The 24,541-nt window shown below is 44.4% G+C and overlaps 1 protein-coding gene across 1 annotated transcript in view; it reads left to right on the forward strand.

Annotated features, from left to right (window-relative positions):
* Positions 1–17,969, forward strand: part of pard3ba (par-3 family cell polarity regulator beta a) — a 229,683-nt gene extending 211,714 nt beyond the window's left edge. The window contains exon 24 of the mRNA XM_069675514.1: positions 16,807–17,969. Within this exon, the coding sequence (XP_069531615.1) occupies positions 16,807–17,215 (409 nt within the window). The 3' untranslated portion in view covers positions 17,216–17,969. The remainder of the gene's footprint in view (positions 1–16,806) is intronic.
* Positions 17,970–24,541: the final 6,572 nt, after the last annotated feature.

Consider the following 24,541-nt stretch of genomic DNA (forward strand, 5'->3'; position numbering starts at 1 on the left):
GTTACGGTAATTGAAAAACTAATCAACAGATCACTTTAAGATGATTAGTTAATGCGCTCCTGCTGTTCCATCCATATAATACCAGCAGGCTCTGGCTCTAAAAAAGAACTTATCATATATAATAATGGCTCAAGTTGAAGTGATAAAGGAGCAGCCACCATCGTCCTCTCCTGCTGATAGGATTTGGCGTGTAGATAACAAGTCAGGTTCAGATAATGTTCATTACCTCGAGAAATGTTCTCATTGTTATTTAACTGTTGTTTGTCTCCTCTTTGAAGTATTTTTAGGCCCAAAGCCCACAGGATACCATCTGTTTGAAATGCATACGGTACAGTTAACATGCTTCTGGGGACACTCGTCTCAGCAGAAGAGCCGCAGAAGGCAGAGGAAAAGTGTCGGCTAGAGTTTGAACACTATTCAAACTCATATGTTTTGTGTTCTTGCTTCTGATGTTCCTGTAAAGATAAATCACGACTCCTCAGTCCCCAACCGTCCTCGACTCCCCCCCCTCAGCATAAATACAGAGGCAAGAGGAGGAGGAGGAGGAGGAGGAGGGGACGCAAATATATTCCGGGAATGTTTTTTTTCATGGAGGAGAAAAAACAGGAGAAAAAGAGAGAGCAGACACAGCGGTGAATTGAATGCATTTTTCAAAGTGGAGCTGAACTTTGTGCAAAATCCCCCCGGGGGCCGCCATTATTGAAAGCCATTTCCTCTCAAAATGAGTGCGGCTCCACCATTGGCCTGGCTCTCATTAGCATACATTTGGCCTGCCTTTGTGTGGAGCCGGCTGGGGCTGCAGCTGGAGGGGTGGGAGCGAAGGAGGTGAGCGTGTGATTGTGTGTGTGCGTGCGTGCACGGACAGAGCAGGAGATGTAGCAAAGCACCTCGCAGATGGGAGCATATGGAGAGAGAGTGGAGGAGAGGTAAGAGTCAGGAGGATGGGAATGAAATGGAGACAGAAACGAGGCTTTCAGGCAGACATTTGAATATTTCACTTTCACTCTTGTGTTACTACAGTGACTGTCAAGATGTCCATGCATATTATAGCCGTCCTAATTGAAGCACGCTAGCAGGGTTTTCTACATTTGTATTTTTTTCCTCCCATATGTTCAAATCATCTTCGTTTAAAGGGAAAATCCGGCATTTTTAACCGGCGCCCCGTTTTGTCTGTTACAAATTTTGTGGTCTAAACACACACACAACAGAATTGCAACAGTAGATCTCTTTAGCATGCACCGACTAACAGGCTCACATTGTTATTCAAAGTGTCTGACAACATTACAGAAACAACTGTACTGAGAGAGGCCTTATTCTTAAGGTAGGTTGCCTTTTTTTAAGCTAGAAACATTGAAATTGTTCTCTCTTCAAAGCCACCAGACTTAATTGAAAAAACGCTTATTTTACCAGAGCATGCAGCAGAATGTAGGAGTTCCAAGTCTACCACAATAAGTTAGTTTGCTTGTATTGTTGTGTGAGTTTGGTGTTGTAATTGTTAGCTCGGATCAAAACCAACACAATTATTCAACTAGTTGAGGCAGAGGTAGATAAGCAACTCCCATGTTCTGCAAGGTAAAATTGCTAGTTTTGTCAATGGAGTCTGGTGGCTTTTAAGAGGGTGGCGTAACAGCTGTTTATGGCTGTTCCTGTTAATAATAAAAAGGGTCTGTCTTTGAAGGGATTCTTTCTGTTTTGTTTTCAGACACTGTCAGTGGGCCTTGTCACGATTTAGCGCGGGTGCATTCACCCTAAAAGATTGCATTGCAGCCATTACAGACAGTCTCTAGCTGTGTCCCAATCCAGGTGCTGCGAGCCGTATTTGAAGCCAGATTGCGTCACAGAAGCGCGTTGAAGGCTGTCCCAATTCGAAGGCTCCTTCAGATGCAGCCGACAAATGCGTCCTCAATCGGATAGCTGCAATACACATGTAAAAAAAAACCGAACTTACTCAACGAAATTATGCTGGCTGGTTAGCACACTAGCTACCTGTTGCTAGGCGTCAGGAGCAGCGTTTGGTGACGCAAGGGTAGAGCAGACCGTCTCATTTCAGTTCGGCTTTAACGGCCTACGCAGGCTATGAATGGCGCATCCTCCGTGGACTGCCTCCTTCACAGGCTGCAGCCCCTGGATTGGGACACAGCTTCTATGTTGAAGGAATCTTCTGGAGCCAATTTTTATACCTATTAGTCATTCAGATCCCAAGACATTTAAAAGTAAGGCCAAGGCTTTAAAATAATGCATTTCCCCTTTAAGGTTTGAGTTTAATCCACTTTTCTCTCAGTCAAACAAAATCTCAGTCAAACAGCACGTCAGGTTTTCCCTGTTACCTACTTACTTTCTTTATTGTGTTGGAAAACATTTGTCAGCACAATCCTGCAGCCTAAATTGTGTGTTTAATATACCAAAGCCTTTTGGCTATTCCCACCTCTCAAATCAAGAGCTACTTTGGACCTGAAGGATCGGATGCCAAAGTAGAAGGGCTGATGGAAAGGAAGTGGACCTCAGCCTGGGACTTTTTGCTGAGGGCTACTGCTCGGCAGCCAACAAGAGAAGCTGAAGTCTGGGAAAGCGGATTTGGACAGAGAGCTGGAAGTGGCAGCGTCGAGAGCTTTGCCCCAGGGAGGGTGATAGTGCTACTTTGGCTCAAACCTCCCTCTCCACTGGCCATTAACGGTGGGGTGCAGCTCAGCCTGCGGATAGGCTCTATGCTTGGGGACACACACAAATGCACGCACACACGCGGCCATATGGAGAACATTAACATCATTACCAATTCAAAGCAGCAGGTCATGGGCGCGGCGACCCAGCCCCGGGTTATCCAATCAGAGCACCCTCTGACCCACTCCCCCAAGGTGATTGGATTAGGGGGCCGGGTTGGCGCAGCAACGTTGCTGGTCGGGGCTGATAATTGGCTGATTAATGTGCAGCCGACGGCCAGTGAGCCAGAGAGCACAGGGCTCAAACCGGGGGACAGCACCGGCCTTTAGCGGCTCGGATTGGACAGCAGAGATGGCCCACTGAGAAGAACACAAGGAGCGTGTGTGTGCGAGTCATGAAGGTCCATTTGGTTACTTGTAACTAAGACTAAACATGGCACATAGTCAGGCTGAGTTGGATCCGAGTGGATCACTATCAGGTTTGATCCTGTGGTGTGGAAGTATGAAAACATGGCTGCTCTGCTAATCATTTCAAACCATACCATCTTTCTGCTGCAAAGATCAGCATCCTTCTCAGTTTGGGTTTATGTGCTTCGCCCAATCAGGTCCAATAATCATCGTGTCCTTTTCCAAACTGACTATCCTCCAGTCGTGCCAGTGGTGTGGTTCCAAGGATGGCAGTGTCATTGTGTCATTTGGTTGAACCACCACTCTGGTGAAGACTTAGATTTGTCTACAGCTCATTACAAACTGGATGAAGCCTACAGACTACAGTGACCTCCGACCTTTCATGACAATTTAAGACAATGGTTAATTTACTAAGGGCTGGGTAGCATCTGTTAGATTGCTAACGAACATGACAACATCATACATCATCTGTGCAAGTCATAGCCTGTATGTGAAACTGGATGTAGCCTCACGTTTTCAGGAGTGAAGCCCTGAGCCTGCATCCTTTTGAATGTCCAGCAGGGGGCGACGCCACTGGTTGCAAAAATAACTTTGAATGAATAGAAGATAGACACAAGATAGACACAATAAAGCACGATCAAACACAGTGCACGTTGAATCTCCTCCATGCTAACAGGCTAAATGTAGTGTCGCACAAATGATGATACCTTCTTCTTCTCTGAGTTTTAATGGCGTTTGGCAAACCAGCTTAAAGTTGCATTACCGCCACCTACTGGTCTGGCAGTGTAGTGCAGTTACTTTACAGTTTCTTCATAGGTCACTGGCCGGATTTGCATGATCTTCTGGGGACTTTAGGCCGCTGTGGAAACGCAGACAACAAAGGGCCACAGGAACCATTTAGTTCCTTGAAGAGAAGCTCCTGGAACTTTTGGTCGAAAAGCACCTTTTGATTGACAAGTCGTCACCTAGATGACCTGTCAACCAGGATATGTAGCAATGCATAAACAGCCTGTCGTTGGCTGTAGATTCTTCTTGATTTGCAGGATGGGATTAGTTTCTCACACGTCTTCTGACATTCACACCTCTTTGCATGTGTTTGCAGTCTAAGCAGCCTTTCCGGGTTATAATTTGAGGAGTGACTGCTTTCACCAAGTCCTCTCTGCCAACTCCTTAACAACCCAGGAGCAACATCTTGATTGTCCTCAGCATGTTGAGTATCCTCCAGTATGTGGCAAAGTGTCCCTGAAGGACTCTCATCTGACCTTCCTGAAAAGTGCACACACTTACACACACTTCCCACACTTACCGCCACTTAGGTTTCTCCACCATGTCTCGACACGTGGACCTCTTCACCCCAGCTGTGTCAGCTCAGGCCCTAATGAGCCGCAGCGAGACTGGACACACCTAGCCCCACAAAATACGACGGAATAAATGACACGGCCCCCCTCGAGTGAAAGCAATCTGTTTATTCGATCGGGTTGAATAAATAAAGAAAGATAAGATGCATGTTAGGAATTAAATATATCTGACTTTGTCATGTGGAAATAAGCTCCAAAAACTTCTCTCATGCCTCGCACAGTTGGACGGCTGCATTTATTGCAGCGGTCTGTTATTATTTTAGCGCAGTAATATTGTTACGGCCGCATTTGGAGCTCTCCGCGATTTAATACGGGTGTTTCAAGGTCAGCTGAGAAATCATATTTTCTCTGCACTCGCCTTGTCTTTATTAAAACGCAATCCTGCTTCTCACAGTTTCATAAGCGATCAACAGTTTCCCCACATGCTGCTGTCCAGCTGTCGAATGACTCACTTTAAAACTCGCCCCAACTCACTTAGAGTTATTGTCTCCGTAACTCATTTAATTTCTCGGGTCCTGGAGAGCTCAGCCTTTTTTTTTCTATAATAGTTTTTTACCCCGTAACAGCTGCTGATGTCTTTCTAGGACCCTCCGTGATTGGTTTAGAAGGTGACGTGACCCCCCTTTTTTATTGTTAAATAAGCACTGAAGGAGCATCTGAAGCAATGTGCGGATTATTTTGTTTGATTTCCCGAGAGGAGCCCTGACCCTTCTCTTATTTGCGGGCCCTTTTATGAAGGAAAGGGCCCCGTCGGTGTGCAGAGGTAGTGCTGTTTGTCTAGCTAACGGTGTTTGTGCTAAGACAGAAGAAAATGTAATGGAATCAGGAGTAGGAAATGAAAGGGCTTTAGGCGGCTCTCGCAGCGGCTCTACCTGTTTACAATAACTTCTCTTCTTCTGTTCTCTGCATTTTTCCCTGATTCCATCAATCCTTCTGTCTGCATTCCTGTGTCGCTTCTGTTTATATCTCTCTTACGTCTCCTTGTATCTCGTCTTCCCACAGTCTCTCAGGTCTGTATATGGGAAAATGAAATGGTGGCTTTATAAATAAAACAAAAGATATACACTTTGAGGCCCCAGTGCTCCCCGTGAGCTCTGAGAGAATACAAAGACTGTCATGTACCAGTCCGCATGACGTTCACTCGGCAAATACAGAGGGACGGGCAGCTCAGTGGAGGAGACACAGGAGCCACCGTGAATTCAAATGTTCTTTTCTGAGCGAGGACAGAGAAGACTCTGGTGGCCGTCTCTTTGACGTCATGCCCACGGTAGGAAGCTCCAACGCTGGAATCAAAAGGAGAATGTAGTTCTGCTGGATCCAGGTTGCAAGTCCTGTAAACATAAGCTGACAGATTGTTCTAGTTTCACGGCGTCCCGCTCTGTCAACAACTGGAAAGGGGGTGGATGGATGGATGGATGGATTGATGAATAGATAGCTGGATAGATAGATAGACGGGTGGATAAATGGATAGAATGATGGCTAGATTAATAGATGAATAGATAGATTAATAGATGGAGGGATGGATGGAAAAATGGATAGATGGACGGATAGATCAATAGATGGATGGATGCACAGATGGATAGAGATAGATGATGGATGGATGGATGGTTGGATGGACGGATGGATGGAGGGATAGAATAATGGCTAGATTGATAGATGAACAGATTAGATTAATAGATGGAGGGATGGATGGAAAAATGGGTAGATAGATAGATGGATGGATGGATGGATAGACGGATAGATCAATGGATGGATGGATGGATGGACAGATAGATCAATAGATGGATGGATGGATGGATGGATGGATGGATGGACGGATAGATCAATAGATGGATGGATGGATTGACGGATAGATCAATGGATGGATGGATGGATGGATAGATGAGTGGATGGATGGATGGATAGATGAGTGGATGGATTGATGGATGGAGGGAGGGATGAATAGATAGCTGGACAGATAGAAGGGTGGATAGATGGATAGAATGATGGCTAGATTGATAGATTAATAGATGGAGGGATGGATGGAAAAATGGGTAGATAGATGGATAGATAATAGGACAGACAGTTGGATGGATGGATGGATGGATAGATGGATATCTGTACAACATGTTTAAACTACACCACAGAAACACACAACAGTAGACCATAAATACAATAAAACATAAACACTAATGTAACGTAAAGATAACTGTCGTCGTCTCTTCAGCCTGCCTCAGAAATGTTCTGGTTCAGTCTGTTCAGTAGGCAGGCAGCACATGAATGCAACCAAAGCTGTTATCAAACTTTAGCCAAAGGCTTTTGAATGATGTTGGTTTATCTTGACGTACGGCCAGATATCCTTCCAGATTTAGACGCTGGCTTTTAAAACGCTGATTTATTATATTATTTTTATTGGGAAGCAGAGGAATGAAATCAGTTTGTGAGACTGTTGCAACACCGAACAGCATGGGAGCATCCCTCCCTGAGTGTGACATCAGAGGAAAATGGCCGCTGTGCGACTGCAGCGAACTTAGTTTGAACTACAAAGAATCTGAGAAGTTGAATATCAGTTGTTGAGAATCTAAAAGTGGAAAAGAAAAAGCATCTGTTTGTGTCATTAACTGTTTCCCTCGGCACGTCTCGATTACATGATTACTCTCCCTCATGGAGTTCTGTCCAAGAGGTAAATCTGACCTTTGACCTGCTTTGTAATGGCTGCTTGTACTTTTGATGGATCCAGGAATAGAAATGTTAAATACTTTTAAATGTGCAAATCAATCAAACGTGTTTATGGGTATATTTCTGAAGCCTGACATCTCTGACCTGACGAATGAGTCATTAAATGTTCTTTAGTTTACACACCGTCTGCGCCTCTCGTCTCTCCTCACCTTCTCATTTCCAAACCAAAGCTCCCACGCTGCAGTCGGACCCGCTCCTACCTGCCTGCGACGCTGCACTCTCCCTGTCACTGCTCAGTGTATAGTAGCAGAGAGTGTAAACACGGGCCCATTTAGATGAGGCACGTGCGTCTAGGTGAGAGCCAATTTCAACCGCCGCTGTTGTTGTCATAGCCGGGTTTGATTAGCAGCGCTGCCTCGGCGGCCGGGGCCAAAGTGGCTAATGGTTTCCTCTGCTGTGGAGCCAGCCGGGCCTGCTCTGTGTCTGTAGCACTCAGCTAGCACATAGCCATTAGTGCTGTCACTGGTGTGTGTGTGTGCAGGGTTTGGAGAGGGATGAATTTAGAGGAGCTGCAGAATGCATCATGCACTAATGAATATGTCAACTTGCTAAATATACTGTATAACATCTTTTAAATACACAATTTCTACATAATTGAAGGCCAAACGCTGCTCAGACAAGAGGAAATAATGATCATGTGTAAACCATGCACAGCTATTTCACTACCTTAACTACAGATGCACGAAATGCAAGCTGCTTTTTCTGCTTCTTCTCTCTGCAAATTACAGCATTGTACCCACAGACATGCGTATGAATGTCTGTGCGTGGGAGTGTTTGGCGGCGAGGTGCAGCAGCTGCTTTTTCGCAGAGCAATTAATCTATTTTGCATGCGATGCAGGTCTGCTCCTCGTCAGTCGACTAACAGGTGAGCACATCGCGGGCAGATGTGCTTACATATGCATCTGTGTGTTCCCTTCACCTCTGCAATCAAACATTAATAAATTAAACGTGCAAATGTAATTTAGGTGAGTGCAGTTAAATGTGTGAGCATTTGCAGTCATTATTTATGTAAACAGGGGAACAAAAGAGCGCCTGCATACATGTATGTGCATATAAACATCCTTAAACTTTAAATGGCACAGCAGATAATTAAGAGGCATATTCAGCGGAATGCAATTTGCTGCCGCTAAAGGTAATTGCTGTTTTCCCCCATTTAGGAGTTCACCTCCAGCACAAAACATCCATTTGCTATAACAAACATGTACATAGGTAGGGACTAGAGAAATTGGATTTCCACAACTTTATCTTAAAATGGAAATTCTGGAGCCTATTTTTCTGTGTTTTCGTGAGGCTACAGTCCTCGACGCAGCGGCCCCCGGGTTTAGCCTCCAACTCTCCGCCCTTTACCGCACCTTATCCACACTCTCTCTTTCCCTGTTTCCAACCCTAACCTCCGTCCTCTCTCTCTAAATAATGTCAAAAATAAATACATTTAAAAGAACTGGGCCTGCCTCAGCCAGGAGCCTGCAAGCAGCTGTAATGTCTGCAACGTTTTCCCTTTGGATACATTTTCCCTGCCAAAATACGTACACTAAAAGTGCTTGTTTTTGCGACTGACAGGCTCTGATTATTATTAAAAGTCTCTGACAACATTGTGGAAAGGTTGCTACCAGAGATCCTTTTTCTTAAGGTAAGATGCTCTAGTTAAAAACATGAACAAACTACAAGATCCAAGCATCTGTAGACCAACATTTCCCATATTCTGGGAGGTAAAATTGCTGTTTTTATCAATGGAGTCTGGTGGCTAGGAAGAGAGCATTGTAACAGCCAATGGCGTGTATGTTCACTCTTCCACACTGAGCTGCTCTTTCACAGTGGAAGTAATGATTTCCTGTAGTCATCATTTACTCGCAGAAATTTCCCGGGTGCTTCAACTCGATGTGTCGTTTGGAACTCGTTGCTGATTTGCCGACAGGCAACCGGTCACGATCCTTCCGCAGATTCACTTTTACTTCCTCTAGGTAGTCAAGATTGTGGGTCAATCACTTGAGAAACTCTATGAATCAGCATCCTCATAAAGACATGTTAAGACTGGCAAACAACATTGTGTCCGACCCAAACCACGCTCTGAATGATAGATGAACTATTCCTATCAAACTGGATATAAAGGGCCCAGAACGCTGTCAGACCTGGCGGCACAATCTACATATAATATGCGATTTTTCCTGTTGGAATCTTTACCGATTGGTCCATAAGAAGTGGTTTCAGTACCGGTAACTGTATTTTCTGAATTGCTAGCAGCATTAGCCGTATCGGATGCCGTAAATCCCACTTGGTCTGCCGTCAAACACACTCTCGGTACCTCTCAGAACGGGAGCGGTCGCTCTGTCTGACGCTCATGTTGCTGCAAATTGCACGTTCCGGCACAACTCTGGTAACAGCTGTTACTTTACCTTAACGTCTCTGTGGGGATCCTTCCTGTAATGTTGTCAGACACTTCAAATCATGATCCGAGCTCATCAGTGGCACAAACATGAAATCGAAGTGGTTACAGCCGACGCAAGAGTGCTGCCTCGCCTGGTTCGATAAACGTGTGGTCACGTGTGTCTGACAGAGACACATGGCTGCTCTCCAGCTGTGTACGTTCGGGGTTATTTGGAGGACCAGGATGCCGAGTGTGGGGGTCTAATAAGGAGCTGAGAGTCGGACAGGGGGGGTTCCTAATTTCCTCCTTCCGTTTCCTTGGGGCAGGTGCAGAAGAACCCCCATCATTCCCCGTCCTACCACCATTCACAAATCCTCCGCTGTCATAAAGCGGAAGCTAAACGGCAACACACACGCTCACAGCCCCTGATGGACACACACACACGCACTTCCACAGATGAGTGTGTAATCATATACTCTCCCTACACACGTTCACAGAATTAAAAATGGATGTGATATTCATTTGCTCTCACCACACACACACACACACACACACACACACACACACACACACCCACTCAGAGGGAGGTGGGAGTGTGTGGTATATGGTGCTGATGTTCTCGAAGTGTGAGTCAGATGTATTACACGGCGTGTCATTACAGCTTTCCACTCTGGCTGGTCCCTGTGGTTCACATCACACCCTGCTCTGGTGCTCTATATAGACCTCAGAGGGACAGACGGGTGTGTGTCTGTCTCTCTGCCTGTCTTACGGCTCATTTTGTTCCCTTCGGACTCTATTTTTTTTTTACGATGTCCTCTTTTTCTGTTCTGATTTTTATATTTTTATTTATTTCCTGCAAATGATTATTACGTTTGTGCTGACTTTGGCGCCCCCTGTGGACAACAGCAGTATGCCTGCTGTCCTAAAGATGATGTAGCTACTTTGAAAAGGTTTTTACACCAATCAGTTTGAGCTACACTAGCTCTTCTGTTGGATCAGACCACACTGGCCAGCCTTGAATGAGCCTCGGCTGCTCATGACCCTGTCGCCAACTCGCCTGTTTTCCTTCCTTGGACCACTCCTGGTCGGTCCTGACTCCTGCAGACCGGGAGCACCCCACGCTCTGACCCAGTCGTCTCGCCATCACAATTTGGCTCTTGCCAAAGTCGCTCACATCCTTCCTGCTTCCAACACGTCAACTTCAAGGACAACATGTTCACTTGCTGCTTAACATATCCCATGTTATTCCCCCGACCTGTCAGTGGTCATAATGTTTTGGCTGATCGGTGTATGTTTGCACAAATAAAAAAGGATGGCAATGCATCTTCTGATGCTTCATAATTTAGTCAAAATATCCCGTTTTTATGGTGAGACAACATAAAACCATCTTTATTCTTTGTGGAACATTTTGTGTAAATTCCCTCTTCCATATTGCGCTCCATGTCCGTCTCTACATCGCAGAAAGCATCTTTATTTATAATAGCTGTAATATATTTACACCAGTGCATTGAATTCATTCATGTTCTAATTCAAAGACTTCCCATTCTGCTTTTCTGACATGAATTCAAACCTCTTTATTTGTTCCCACATGGCTCATGGGCACGTCTAATCTGCATACGATTTAATTATTTTATTTATATTTTGACATTTCAAAAGTGTGCGTAAAGACTCAGCTGACAGCTGAATGAAAACACACCTCCTGTCTGCATGCGTCCTCTTGTCAGAGGCTCTTTTCAAGCTAGATTAGCGCTGCTGGCGGAGCTCCTTTAATTGTCATTAACAACAGTCGCATTCCAGCAGGAATCTGCCGTGTTTGGCATGTTTTTTGTTGGTGGAAAGAAACAAGTCTGGAGGGAATTTTCCAGCCTGGTTTCCAGAGACTCTTCATCTCTCACATGTGTGGTAATAACAAGAGGGAAGAGTCACCCGCCTCTCCCTTCTTTGGCCTCTTGTTTTGTCTGTTGTGGCTCTCAGTCTACCTCTCTCTCCCGCGCTCACTTTAAACTCGCTGATGAAGTTACGTAAGTTAACAAGTAAACATCTCGTTCAGGCACTTAGCGTAAACAAACACAGCCATGCGCTCGTCCTCCGGCTCGCTCTGACTCATTCTGGAGATGTTTTATTTGTTTCTGCTGAATTAAATCCTAATTTATGTAAGATCTCAGATATTGTAGAGAGACCACATGACAAAGGCAGCACACACGCTCACTTCCCTCCATCTTTAAACCAGGCTTGAACCAGCTGTGTGACCCTGAGATGATGAACTCTCTGTGGGTCAGTGAGGCCGTGGACCCCCTAATCCCCCAGCTGCTTGGCCCAAACACACACGCTAATTGTCATGTGTTTTCCACAATATCTCCTCTGATGTTTGTACAGTATAATCAGATATTAAACATGTAAAATGTGGCAGTAAAATGAGGTTAAATCATCATCAACACTTAGGATGCTCACCTCTCTCACGTCTCACGCTCGCCTCCCTGGAGAAACATAAACCCTCCCATGCGAGCAGACAAAAGACAACTCTACACACAGCTACTAGGCCAGGGTCAAAGGTCATGCAGACCGATGTACCGTGGCACTACAGGAATTTATCTGACTTCATTAATCACCCAGTCATCCTGAGAGCAGAACAAAGAGCGTATTCAAGGTGCTTTCACACCTGTTTTTCAGACAAACCGTTTCCTGTTTCCTGTTGGTTTGATTCTTTAAGTGACTGTATATTAAACGTATGCTAATAAACATTGTAATTTGCCTACACAATGCAAAAAATCAGCTGTCAAAGACGTTTTAAAATTGGAAAACTATTGCTTAACCCTTCACCATATTTTATTTCATCATTGGCATATCCAAATGACAAAGTCTAAAGTCTAAATGTAACTTTTTTTCAATGTCCCTTCTCCCTCACCGACCAATCAAAATCAAGAAGGGGCGGGACTTCAGATATCAACTTTGTCAACAACAATGGCGGAGGAGAAGCTAATCCTCTTGTTTTTTCGAGGGTACAATTCCCAGGTGTAGAGCTGCTGCTCACGCCAGGACACGACGACTTTCCACTGTTTTTATGCGTCTTTTAATTTTTAAGTAAACATTAAGCACGCAGAGCGATTTAAAACAGACCTAACGGTCACTGCTAAGGGAAGCGGAAGTGCCGCCAGACAGCTTTCGTAACCTAGCAACAGAAAACGCCTGTGAGAAGTTTTAAGAGATTAAATTAATCAAAGTTGTGGCTAACAGGAAAAGAAAATGTACCTTGCAAAGATTTTTTTAAGAACCCACAGATATCTTAACGAAGTGCAGCCAAACTAAAATAATGAGGAGAAAGTGAAAATGTTGCATCCAATGTCGTTGCAATCTTCTTGAAAAACCTTGTGCTTCTTAATGAGACGCTAAGGGGCTGTGACAAAGACTATTTGACAACCTCGTATAATAACCAGCTGATTTAAAAGACGAAAAATAAGCTTGAAATACGTGAAAAACAACATAAAATCTGGCAGGTGAAATAAGCATGTTTTTCCGTGATGGAAGATATCTCATCTTGCAGTGCATATTGTCCAGCGATTTCTCCTCACATGAATTTATTGTTGCTCGTTTTGCAGCTTCGCCCTGAACATTACCTTGTAGGAGCTATAAATAGCACAAAAGATGAGGACGAGGAGGTGCAACGACGGCAGAGGCATTTAAATAACATGAGGCGTTAAAGCGAGAGGTCACAGAGGTGATGGAGAAGATGAATATTCAGGTGGAGACGATGTGGAAATTGAAGATAGCAGAGGGAGGGGGGGATGAGGTGAATGATGAGAGACGCTGGCGGAGGTTCCTGGGTGGCCCTGAGACGGTTTAGGACCCAGGTGTTCCCCCTTCCTCTATCCCTCCATCGCTCCATCCCTCTTTCCGTCTCTCGCCTCCCCTGGTGGCCTTCAGCGTTTAATCTGGATTAATGAGGAAGTTGACCTTCGCCTCCCCGGCTCTTTCCTCGCTGAGCTTCGTTTCCCTCCACATCTGCTTCTTTCTCCTCACATCTTAATTTCAGATTAAATCGTTTTCTCTCAGATTCCTCCTTTTTGCCGCCATTTTTTCTCCTTTCTTCCTTATCTAAAGCTTTGGCGATGCGTGCGTGTATCTCTCCGTCTTTCCCGCTGACTGACAAGGCCGTGCTGTTCATTCCCGGGGACCACCTGTGTATCCGGTCCCAGCCGCTGCGTTTGGGTGGTCAGGCCCCGCGAACACACAGAAAACACACTCACACATACGGAAATCCACCTCTCCACAGTCCGTGAATATCCTCGAGGGAAGTCCGCTCACACACACACACTCACAGCCGACCTAATCTGTGGTGAGTGAGTCATTCTAATTTGCCAGTCAACAGGTGCTGAGCTGGACTCGGGGGAGCGGACAGAGGAGACGCGGGGATACGATTGCAGAACAAGGGAGAGGCTGTAAGCTGCAGGCTTCTGTATAATAACTACAGTGGGAGCCGTTGTTGGAGAGGGGGGAGTGAGCGTTTAAATGTGTGTGTAGTGAACAGTCAGTGCTCTTATCAAAAACAGCCGTTTACATGCACTTAGATTAGCAGGTTATTGTCGGCTTTCTCTGGATTTCTTCAGCGTTTCGTGCAGAAGAATTTCGGTTACTGTAACTTTGAGTTGAGGAGTATAAATAACTCCTCTCCATGTGCATACGACTTGCAAAGTGTTGCAGAAACAAGCAAAGGCTCTCTGTATTCATTGTGAAATTATGTAATACATTTATTCCTCAGGCAAAGAGGCAAATAAAAACACCAGCGTGTGTCAGCTCCTCGTCTTCATCGGGGTCTGACAAACACGTCATCAGTCTGAATTACAAACCAGCTGTGTCTGATATTCCACAGCCTGTTACATAACCCACAGAGGGTGCTGGAACAATGGCACAGCCGCTATAAATGCATGCATGCGAAAATGCAAATGTACCATAACACATACTAACAATGGGTTATTTACGGAAGCCCTAAGCGGACATGCAACCATACATTTATTTACTCTGTTGTCCCGTGATAATGAGTAATTCAAAATTAAAAAAAGATCTAGACTTTTATATCTTTTATGAATTAGATAGCTTAACTTTTTTCCAGTTTCAGATTTTGTATGACAGCATATTGTATGACAACATGCCCAAAATACACTTGTGGCCAAAGCTGACGCTAACAGAGAGTAACATAAACATCAGTGCAAAAACTAACTTACATATTCATTGACGCACACACGATAAAAAGAGTCGTTGCGATCACTGACGTTACCCTAGTAGGTGCAGTAAACAAGTCCGGGCATGTCTCCCTCACTGCTGTGTTTCTGGGGGATGTGCTGAATCGTGCTGTGTTCAGGAGCGCTCAGAAATGTGAGTGATTAGACAAGTTTTTACATAATTCTAAAGATCGATCTCAGGATTTATGAATCGATATTGGGTCATTCAAATGAGAATCGATTAGAATCGGAAAAATCGACATTTTAAACCCAGCCCTAGTTATGATCATCTGACGTTACGATGGTGCAGCTTTGTTCTCTCAAAATAACGAAAAAAATAAGTAGAGATCTCCAGAAAACAACCAGAAATTAAAGTAAATTAAAGTGCATGATGCATGTCCGCTTCCGTAGTTATTTACTTCAAGTGAAAATATAAACCAGATGCTGAATATAGCAAACGAAAGACTTTAATAGATGATAATGCTCAATAAAAATGGAGGGTAAGTGAACATGTTTATGTTCATGACTCAAAGCTGAGTTTTCAATATGTATGCATCCAATGAAAGACTTCAGACACGGCAGGACTGCAAATAATTAAAGACATGTTGCATCCATATATTCTGTCTGTTTATATCCTGTCTGCTTCTGCCATGTCTTATGTAATGTGATTTCATGTGTCACGCTTTAACTGCTTGTGCTGATTGTCTGCTTCACATTAGCTTGTATTTATTGTTGCTTATATGTCCTACGTTGCATGATGCTGCCTTATGTCTCAGCCTGTTGAGCTGTTCATGTTTTGCCCTTCCTGCTCTGTTTTTATGTTGTGTGTTTTATTTGTTGTTTTAATGGTCGAAGTTACATCAGGCCGAGTGACAGCAGTTGAAAATTTAAAAAAATACCAAGTACCTTGTAAAACTCAAAGTGACAGAGGAGCCTCTGCATGTGTAAGAAAAGGAGGTTTGAAATACTTATTTGGCTCGTCCAAATGTTCAAATCAATCACCTAAGCAGCATCTTGTATCCCGAATACACCTTAAGTTTAAGGTCAGAGGTCATGTGTTGCACAAATATTGACGAGCAGAGTCCCTAAACGATACAAACCCACTAACCAAATGACAAAGCAGTAGACCAGAAGCTGCCGTGTTATGCTAGGTAGAATTACTGTTTTTGTCAGTGGAGTCTGGTGGCTTTGAAGGGAGCGATGTAACGGCTGTTTCTGGTTAGAAAAGATGCATCTTACTTCAACACAAAGGTCCAACTCTGCACGGATCCCCCCTGTGAGGTTATCAGAGAACACTTTTTGAACTAATTTTGACCCCAAAATATGTCTCTAAATTCCCCTTTAGTACAGTGCAATGTTATTATGCATGATGTTGACAGGGCTCCTGCAGATCACCTCTTTTAAAAATAGTCCGGTTTCCTTCCAGCCGAGCCGACGAAGATCTGACTTTAGATTTGCTCACTTGCTCGACATGTGTGTCACTCAGCGCTGGAAACAGCTCATAAGATGGAAAACATTTGAACAGGCCTGTGAAAGGTGAGCAGGCCTCCCCTTTTATTTCCTCCCCCCTCTCTCTCTCTCTCTCTCTCTCTCTCTCTTTATCTTTATCTTCCCCTCTCTCACTTTCTCTCCTGTCCCCTCTCTCTCCTTCCGTCTCCCCCGAGTCCCGCGTGTCGCCTTACCCAGGGGTTTAGCCCCTAATCACCCGGAGCTAGTGGGAGGGAACCGGAGACTTCCAGCTGGCTGCCTCGTTACTGCAGACCCCTGGGACACACACAGACACACACACACATTCCTACACACACGAGCTAAACACACACTCAACCCCTCATATATGCTTACCAAGGCATTTGCTCTCTTGCATCTCTTGGCATCTCTCCATCCACGTCTCCCCCACAACTCGATCCTGCCAAGGCCACAGCTCCGCCGTGTAAACTGCATGACAGGAGGAGGCCAAATCTCCGGCTTTAAACCAGTTTAAACCAGTATCTTAAGAAGTTCAGGACCATAATCTGTGGTGTCAGAAAGTCCAGAGTATCAAGTAAAGTAACTCCTCTCTAATATCTGTCGTCTCTCTCTTTCAGGCGGGATCGCTATGATTACCCCACCCACTCCAGACCTGTGCCACGAGAGCCAGCCCCGCAGTACCACGACTCTAACGCTCCCAACTACCCCAGCCGTGTGCCGCCCCCGCTGCCGAGCACACAACCCCACCAGGTACCCAACAACCCACGCTACTACCCCTCATCTCCCCTCCCAGGACAGCAGCAGCAGCAGCACCGTGCAGCAGTGAGGCAGGACGTCCTTCCTTCACCCGCAGCGGGCCGCAGAGGCCGGCACTACTACGAAGCAGTCGGAGGGCACCAACAGGCGAGCCCCGGCCGCTACACGAGCCCGGACAGGAACCACGCCGGCAGCCCGGAGCGGTACGGCTACGGGGACGAGCGGCAACCTGATCCCAGGCGGAAGAACCCCATGATAGGTGCCGTGTAGCAGGTAGTTCAGCCAGTCACACAAACCCCATCACAGAGGCTGCCTATGTGTTCATTTATCTGCCCATCGGCTGAAATGAGGCTCACTCTCGTAGATGTAAGAAGCTTAAGGACGTGTGTGTTCATATAGATGCAGCTGCCTGTGTGTAAATGCAATGTGCCAATGTTTATAACAACAGGCTCTTATTTTGAAAGGATTTTTTAATGTATAATTGATAATAAATGAAGGGCGATTATATTGAATTTAAATAAAGCTTAATTTAAACTTGTATAGAATCATCTCTCCTCCAGCAGGCAGGTCAGGAAGGCGCTGCTGACTTGCAGCTTTTTTTGCACGAGCTGATTAAACAGGAAGTTTAGAGGGATCACCTTGACCAGCCAGGCAGGAGAGCGACAGGAAGTGGAGGTCGACAAACAGGAAAAGGAAGTAACACCCTTTTAAAGTATCTTCTTGTCCTTGATGTTCTGTCCCTTGGACTTCCTGTACATCCTGCGATCACACTTTGATATATTTGTATGTTTTTCTCTGATTATTTGGACGTGGATGATGAATTTTCTGTATATTTTTGTGGTTTTTCCGAATGAATTGTATAAATATGATCCAAAAAACAAGCAACACAGCTAATAAACAGCACATTTTAACCTTTAACATATTATTATCAGAAGTCACTGCACTGAAAAGTCACTTCATGGTTTCATTCAAACATGCTCGATGATTTTTATACAAATATTTTGCATTAAACACTTTGAAACTCTCCGTGTGCAGCTCCAAATCCTTTCACCCTCTTCCTGTTTCATCAGACCGATTAGCCACACTGTGCATATTGAAACTATGAGTCATCACTTTAAAAATTCATTACAATATTCTGCTTAATTTCTCCGAGCTCAATCTGCAGATAAATTTGCCCTGCGAGATGACTGATAAGAGTAGCCGGCGTTCTGATAATGACTAAATCATCTTCGACAATTAGCGGCGGGGAAATCTCCACTAGAAAATGATTACTGGCCAATTTGCTCTCAGAAATAAAGATGGCACTGATTGGTGAAATTAGACTTGAAATGGGGAATAATTAGAATGTGAAGGAGCCTTTTTTCTATCAGTTAGCGTTTAATTAGCGGCGAGGCCAGCAGGGACCGGGCCTCCGCTGATCCGTCTCGTCTCTGCAGCGCTTTGACCGCTTCCTGTCTGAGAAGAAATAGACCTCTCGAACCAGCGAGCACGGGCAGATACTGAAGTCATCAGTCCTTTTACTTATTTAATTCTTATGTAACTAGAGTCAACGCCAATGATCTAAAGTAGAGGCCGTAATAAACAAAGCTTTTTATAACATGTTCCTCTTCATATAGCATCAAAACAGCAACAACACAAACCAGAGCAGACAAAAGCTGGAAAAACAACAAAGCAGCCGTCTGCTGACCATCCTGTGATGACTGAACACAGAGGAAGCTGTCCTGCTAACACCTTGAACTAATCCAGCTCATGCAAACATGCACAGACAGTCGGGCTGCATCATACAGTTAGATAAAGACATGATGACATGTATTTTTCCCTCCTCCTTGCAGGCATTATGCAGTATTTTCTCTGCAGTATGGCATTAAGTTCATTTGAGAAGAAACAAATTACTAAATACAAATAGTAAGAAAGAAGAGTATTAGGGCCACATTGAGGGGGAAAAAATCTCTAAAATTACGAGAATAAAGTCGTTACTTTACTAGAAAATAAGTCAGAACATTACGAGAATAAAGTCGTTACTTTAGGCTATGGTTAGCCTGTATCTTATTTTGAAGTATCAGAAGAGCAGCCAGTAATTTACAGACAGCACAAGAGATGTATTGAGAGTATTTAATTTTAAGTAGGAGAAATGCTGTTCACAATGAGGCTTGAGGCTCTGTGACAGAGTAGTGCAGTCTCCTCTTTGCCCCTGAGTGACTCCATTAGTATCGCTTCTTATGAGCATCAATTAAAGACGAGGCAAGTCATGGGTGACTTTTTATTTTAGGAACAAATCTGCATGTTTAAGTCTTTCCACATATTTTTTTAACAAGTGGGCAGTGATTGAAGTGGTTTTGAATGCTTGTTTTTAATATTCAGTGGTTGTAGCCCGCGTCCGTCGGCCTGTGAGCAGCCTGTTAGCCTTCAGACACAAATAAGTCCGTCAGGTTTCACGCTTTTAAAAAGGGCATTTGCATGTGTTAGCTTATTAACAGTCACATGTGCCAGAGCTGCACAATTATCAAACGCAATTTCATGCCATGATTACGGCACGGTAATGGCATTATGTGATGCATGGAGCTATTTTTAAAGGCCCCTTTTGGAGGGGGATTCAAAGACATTCTGATATCGGAAATTTGAGCGTCAGCTGAGGAAAATTATGCATTTATGGGCAATTTTGACAAACTATGAGAGCACCCTTTAACACAACATAAGGAAGAATAAATATAGAGAATGTTATTTCTTAAAGTATCTGATATGTAAATGATGTTAATAAAAAACAAAGTGGTCAGAATTTCATGAATTTTGAACTTTATTTTGAATTGTAAACCACCTTAAAAATGGAGTCACTTAAAGAAAAAGTTTTCACAACTTAAAGGGGTGTTAGTCGACCGTTTCGTCTTTGTCGCAACCGCCATCTTTCACCGTGGTGCAGACTTTGTTGCTGTCTGTGCCTCCATCATGTATAAAACATCACAATTGAGTCGTACTCGCTTCATCTGACGGCTGGACTTGACTCAAAAGTGAAACCGTTTCTTCTTCTTCTTCTGCTTCTGCTGCTGCTGCTGCTTCTTCTCTTCCTGGTACTCCTCCTCCTTTTTCTTTTTCTTTTTCTTCTTCTGCTTCTTCTTTTTCTTTTCCTCCTCCTCCTTCCTCTTCTTATTCAGCTTCTTCTTCTTCTGCTGCTTCTTTTTTTTGTTCTTCTTCTCCTCCTTTTTCTTCTTCTTCTTTTACTTCTTGTTGTTGTTCTTTTTCTGCTGCTGCTTCTTTTTCTTGTTCTCCCTTTTCTTCTTCTGCTCCTTCTTTTTCTTCTTCCTCTTCTTCTTCTCCTCCTTAAATCCTCCTTAAATCAAGAAAGCTTTTGATTGGACACACAATTAGCAGACGGCCTTTAATTGTTAAATATAATTAATAATGCCTAACAAAGTAATTATTCTTCATGAACAGGACAGATTAGTGACCTTTCAGTCAGCACAAGATGAACGTATGAAAAGAAACGTACACAGTGATTTGGATTTCATGGGAACTTAAAAGAGAAGCTAATGGGGAAGATATAAAGTCGAGTACCTCTGCATGTTTTTACATCTGTTCAGTCCAGACGATCAATGATGTAACAAAACTTAAATGCGTAACCCTTATATTCCACAGTTAACTCGCTCTGAAAGTCAGTGTTTAATGTAGTTCTCACTGAGGTCAAACGACTCCCACCACTTAGGCCCGCTTCTCCTGCTCACTGTACTTAAAAGAATAAGTGTGCAGTAAACAGCCTCCTTCAAGTGCTTGTGGTCAGTTTGCTGCCAGAGACGATAAACAACAGCGGCCGAACATCCCAGAATTAATTACGTCCATTAAACAAAAGCAGTGCGATCACTGTCAGGACTGTTTGGCTGTAACACACATCTCACTGAGGATTACTCCTCCGTCCGCACTTTATGGAATCAGTCACGGCGTGCGTGTCTTGTGAGTGTCCCCCTTCCTTGAAGAGACTCATGCACAGTCAGTTAAAGCGGTCGCAGTCATGGCTGCTGATTCACACTGTCACGCCTCATACCTGCAGAATTCCTCTCCAGCTGTGTGACCTTTGTTTTAAATGAAGACCCTCACTTTAAAGCTTTTTGTCTATTCTCTACGCCTCCTCCTTTTATTTTGAAATTCCTTCATTCTTCTCGGTTCTTTCTGGTTTTCTTCTGAGGCTCTTCGTCCATGCATTAATTTGACATCTCATAAGCCCCCGTTTTTGTTCCACTTCCTGAAAAAGAAGCACACGCCGTTCCCTCCCTGATTTTCGTGAACCTGCAGGTTGTGGGAGAATTCCCCGGTTATGTTCTCTTAGCATTACCTATTCTGCCGGCGCCCCTGTCGAACACCTTAGCTTGTTAGCATGTGTCAATCAAAAGGCGCGCTCTGGGGAGGGCAAAGTGGAGAGCTGCAGCGGTTATCTCTCTCCCGCACAGCTCCCCAAAAAACGACACATAGACAGGAAGAGATGGAGGCAGGGAGCGCGTGGGGACGATACACCCCTCGCGAGGCAGAATGAAGGCACGGGTGAGCGCCCACTGTGACCTCGCCTTGCTCTCGTTCCCCCCTCTTTCATCCTCTTCATTAAAGGCACATTCCACCGCATTAGCCCGCCGTCCTTCTGTCCTTCACCTGCTGCCGTTCATTTCAATTCAGCCCTCGTTAAGGCTTCATGGTCTCAGAGTGGAGAGTACGCCGGAGCGGGCCGAGCCGAGCGGAGCTTTCATTTAATTATACAGTTCATTAGAAAGCGGGACCACCCCCCCTTCAGGTCTGAGCCCAGCCATGGGAATAGCTGGTGGCTAATGTGCAGTTTAAACGGCCTGAATATGGAGATTGGTGGAGTTATGGATTACCGTTAGCCGTTAGCCTGCCCTTCACCCACCTCATCCGCTTTTATGTCTGCTGTGTAGCCTTTTGATTCAGTATCACTCACGCAGGAGTGTGCGCTTTCAGCCACCGTGTTTGTTTCATATTGTTCATGAGCTGTGAAATTGAATTTCCACAGTTGGGCTCATATTGGAAATAATTTCATATCCTGTGCAATATTCTTGCTCGGTTTCACCTTGTGCTGTGTTTAAGACATCCATATTTGCTTAATGTCTTTTTTTTCTTCTTCTTCTGCACTCCTCACACAGAGCGTATTTACCCCTAAAAAGCAACGCCGGCTTGCCTCTCGTTTTGCCCACACACACCACCATCTTTTTTAACACCAACTGTCACCATGGCAACGTGGCCGCCGCTCCTGGCACAGCAGAACCCTTCCAGAGCTGATGACATCGTGGTGGCAACAATGAAAGGTTCATGTATCCCATTATGGGGAAAGGCTGGGCTTCTTTCTCTCTGTGTGCAGGGTCACTGAGCCCCCGAAACCTCATGTACTGTAAAATCCTTATTAAATACAAGCTGAGTCCAGGGCTTTGCACAACCAGGGGAATCTGATTTGGCTTTTCAGTAACAAAGCTTTGACTATGGGCTCCTTTCATGGAGCTCCGCACCAAATTCCTACATCAGTCGGAGTCTTTTGGGGCTGTTTCCGGAACATTTCAAACATTTTGAGCCGACTTCTCTGTTTTAAATCGCCTCATCGTTGGTTTTATTATCTTTTTGCTCGCTATCAGAAAAAACCTAAGCTAAATGTTAGCGACAACTCGGCTCACAGCCCCAGAAGCTGTGCCAAATAGTGTCTGAAAAATACTGATTTAGCATAAAACTGCTTAATTTATGTTTTTTATGGATGTAGTTACCCGCTGTGCTGGTTTTAGAGAGACGTCTGCAGATAGTTTGGCTCCCAGTAAAAACATCCGAATGTATCATCAAGCTAGCAGCAGCTCAGCTTGTTGGGTCTCCCGTAACGTTTGACTGCTTAAAGAGTGTCGGAAAAACACTCGTTTTCAAAGTGAAACAGCTTTATTGAGTGTCTTTACTTGTTGGAAATTAAGGAAGATATCTGAAGATAATTTAGCTCACGGTAAAAACACTCTGAACGATTAGCAATGAATGAATCTGTACATTGAATCAAGCTAGCAGCAGCTCAGCTAACGGCCCCTCCTGCGACATTTGACTGCTCAAAAAGTGTCGGAAAAACACTCGTTCAAAGTGAAACTGCTTCAGTGAGCGTCTTGTTTAAATTAAGGGGAATATCTGCAGATAATTTGTCTCCTGGTAAAAACACTGTGAAAGATTAGCAATGCATTAATCTGTACGTTGAATCAAGCTAATGTTAGCTCAGCTAACAGCCCCTCCTGACGTCATGTGTCTGCTGAAAAGTGTTGGACAAATATTGATTTTTAATTAGTTGTATTTTTTTTTTTGTTAAACCAGTGGATGCATCATGTGAAGGTCCTGCAGTCTTGTTTCCTGCAGGCTGCCACCTGAACAGAGCAGCAGCATGTGTTACTCCCGGGATGAGAGGTCTGCATTGTTTATTTGCTTCCTGTACTTAGGAGGCTCTTGCGGTTGCAGTGGTCAGACCCCTGCCAGCCCCCGGCATTCAAACCCTCCAGAATCTTCCCTTTATATATCCCCTCTGACCCTCTCAGCTTTCCTTTCCCTCCGACAATGAAAAACACCAAAAAGGCGCTGTGCACTCTGGTGCTAACCCAAGGCTAACAGTGTGGTTCACTGGGTTGTGATGTGGCCAACAACAGCTGAAGTCTGTGACCCCTGGACCCCATCCATCAGGCTTTCAGCACCAGCCCTGGCCTCTGACACACACAAAACTTCAGCCAGGGAATGGAAGCACGCAACGGGGGAATGCATCAATGTCAGAGAGACACTGGAAGCATATAAAATCATATGTAGGCACTGAGTCCAACGCTTTACATGAGTGCAGTGTCTGCATGAAGGTAGACACATGTAAATATGTAGTTATAAATGTTTCCTGCATACTGATGCTGCCAAACTGTGCTTTTGCACAGTTTCCACTCTTAGCTGTCTGTCATGCATACAATCATCTTGTATATTAAAGAGGAATTTCATTATTTTTAAACCTGCTGCCTATTTATATTAATACATTTCAAGGTCTAAGTGACTACAAGGTACAAAAAGTGTTGGAATTGCTCCAGTAGAATGCTCCAGCAAGTTATGGCTGCAATGCACCCAAAAGTTCATCCATTAAAAGTGCAACTGTCTTTTCCCCGTCAGGCTCAAGTTGCCGATTTAAGTGTCATACGACACTAGAGGAAGTATCCTTACCCAGAAAGATGTTTTTATTTTAAAGGTGAGGTCCTTTTTTTAAACCAGAAACAGCCGTTGCATCGCTCTTTTCAAAGCCACCAAACTCCATTGAGAAAAACACTGGTTTTAACTTGCAGAACATAGTAGTCACCGGTCTGCTGCTACCTCGCTCAGTTAGTTTGTTTATATTGTTGTGTAACATCTGTGTTTTAAAGGGTTGGTTCAAATCAAGTATCATATTTGTGTAACACACAATCACACAGAATAACTAACTGAGCGAGGCAGCGGTTCACAAGCAGCTCCTGTGTCCTGCAAGGTAAAATTACTGTTTTTGTCAATGGAGTTTGGTGCATTAGAAGAGAGCTGTTTCTGGCACTTTAAGTGGACCTACTTTGATTGGGTGCACCTAGATTTACA

This window comes from Semicossyphus pulcher, unplaced genomic scaffold, assembly GCF_022749685.1.
Source record: "Semicossyphus pulcher isolate SPU_LCO1_2020_fin unplaced genomic scaffold, fSemPul1.0.p SCAF_24, whole genome shotgun sequence".
NCBI classification, from domain to species: Eukaryota; Metazoa; Chordata; class Actinopteri; order Labriformes; family Labridae; genus Semicossyphus; species Semicossyphus pulcher.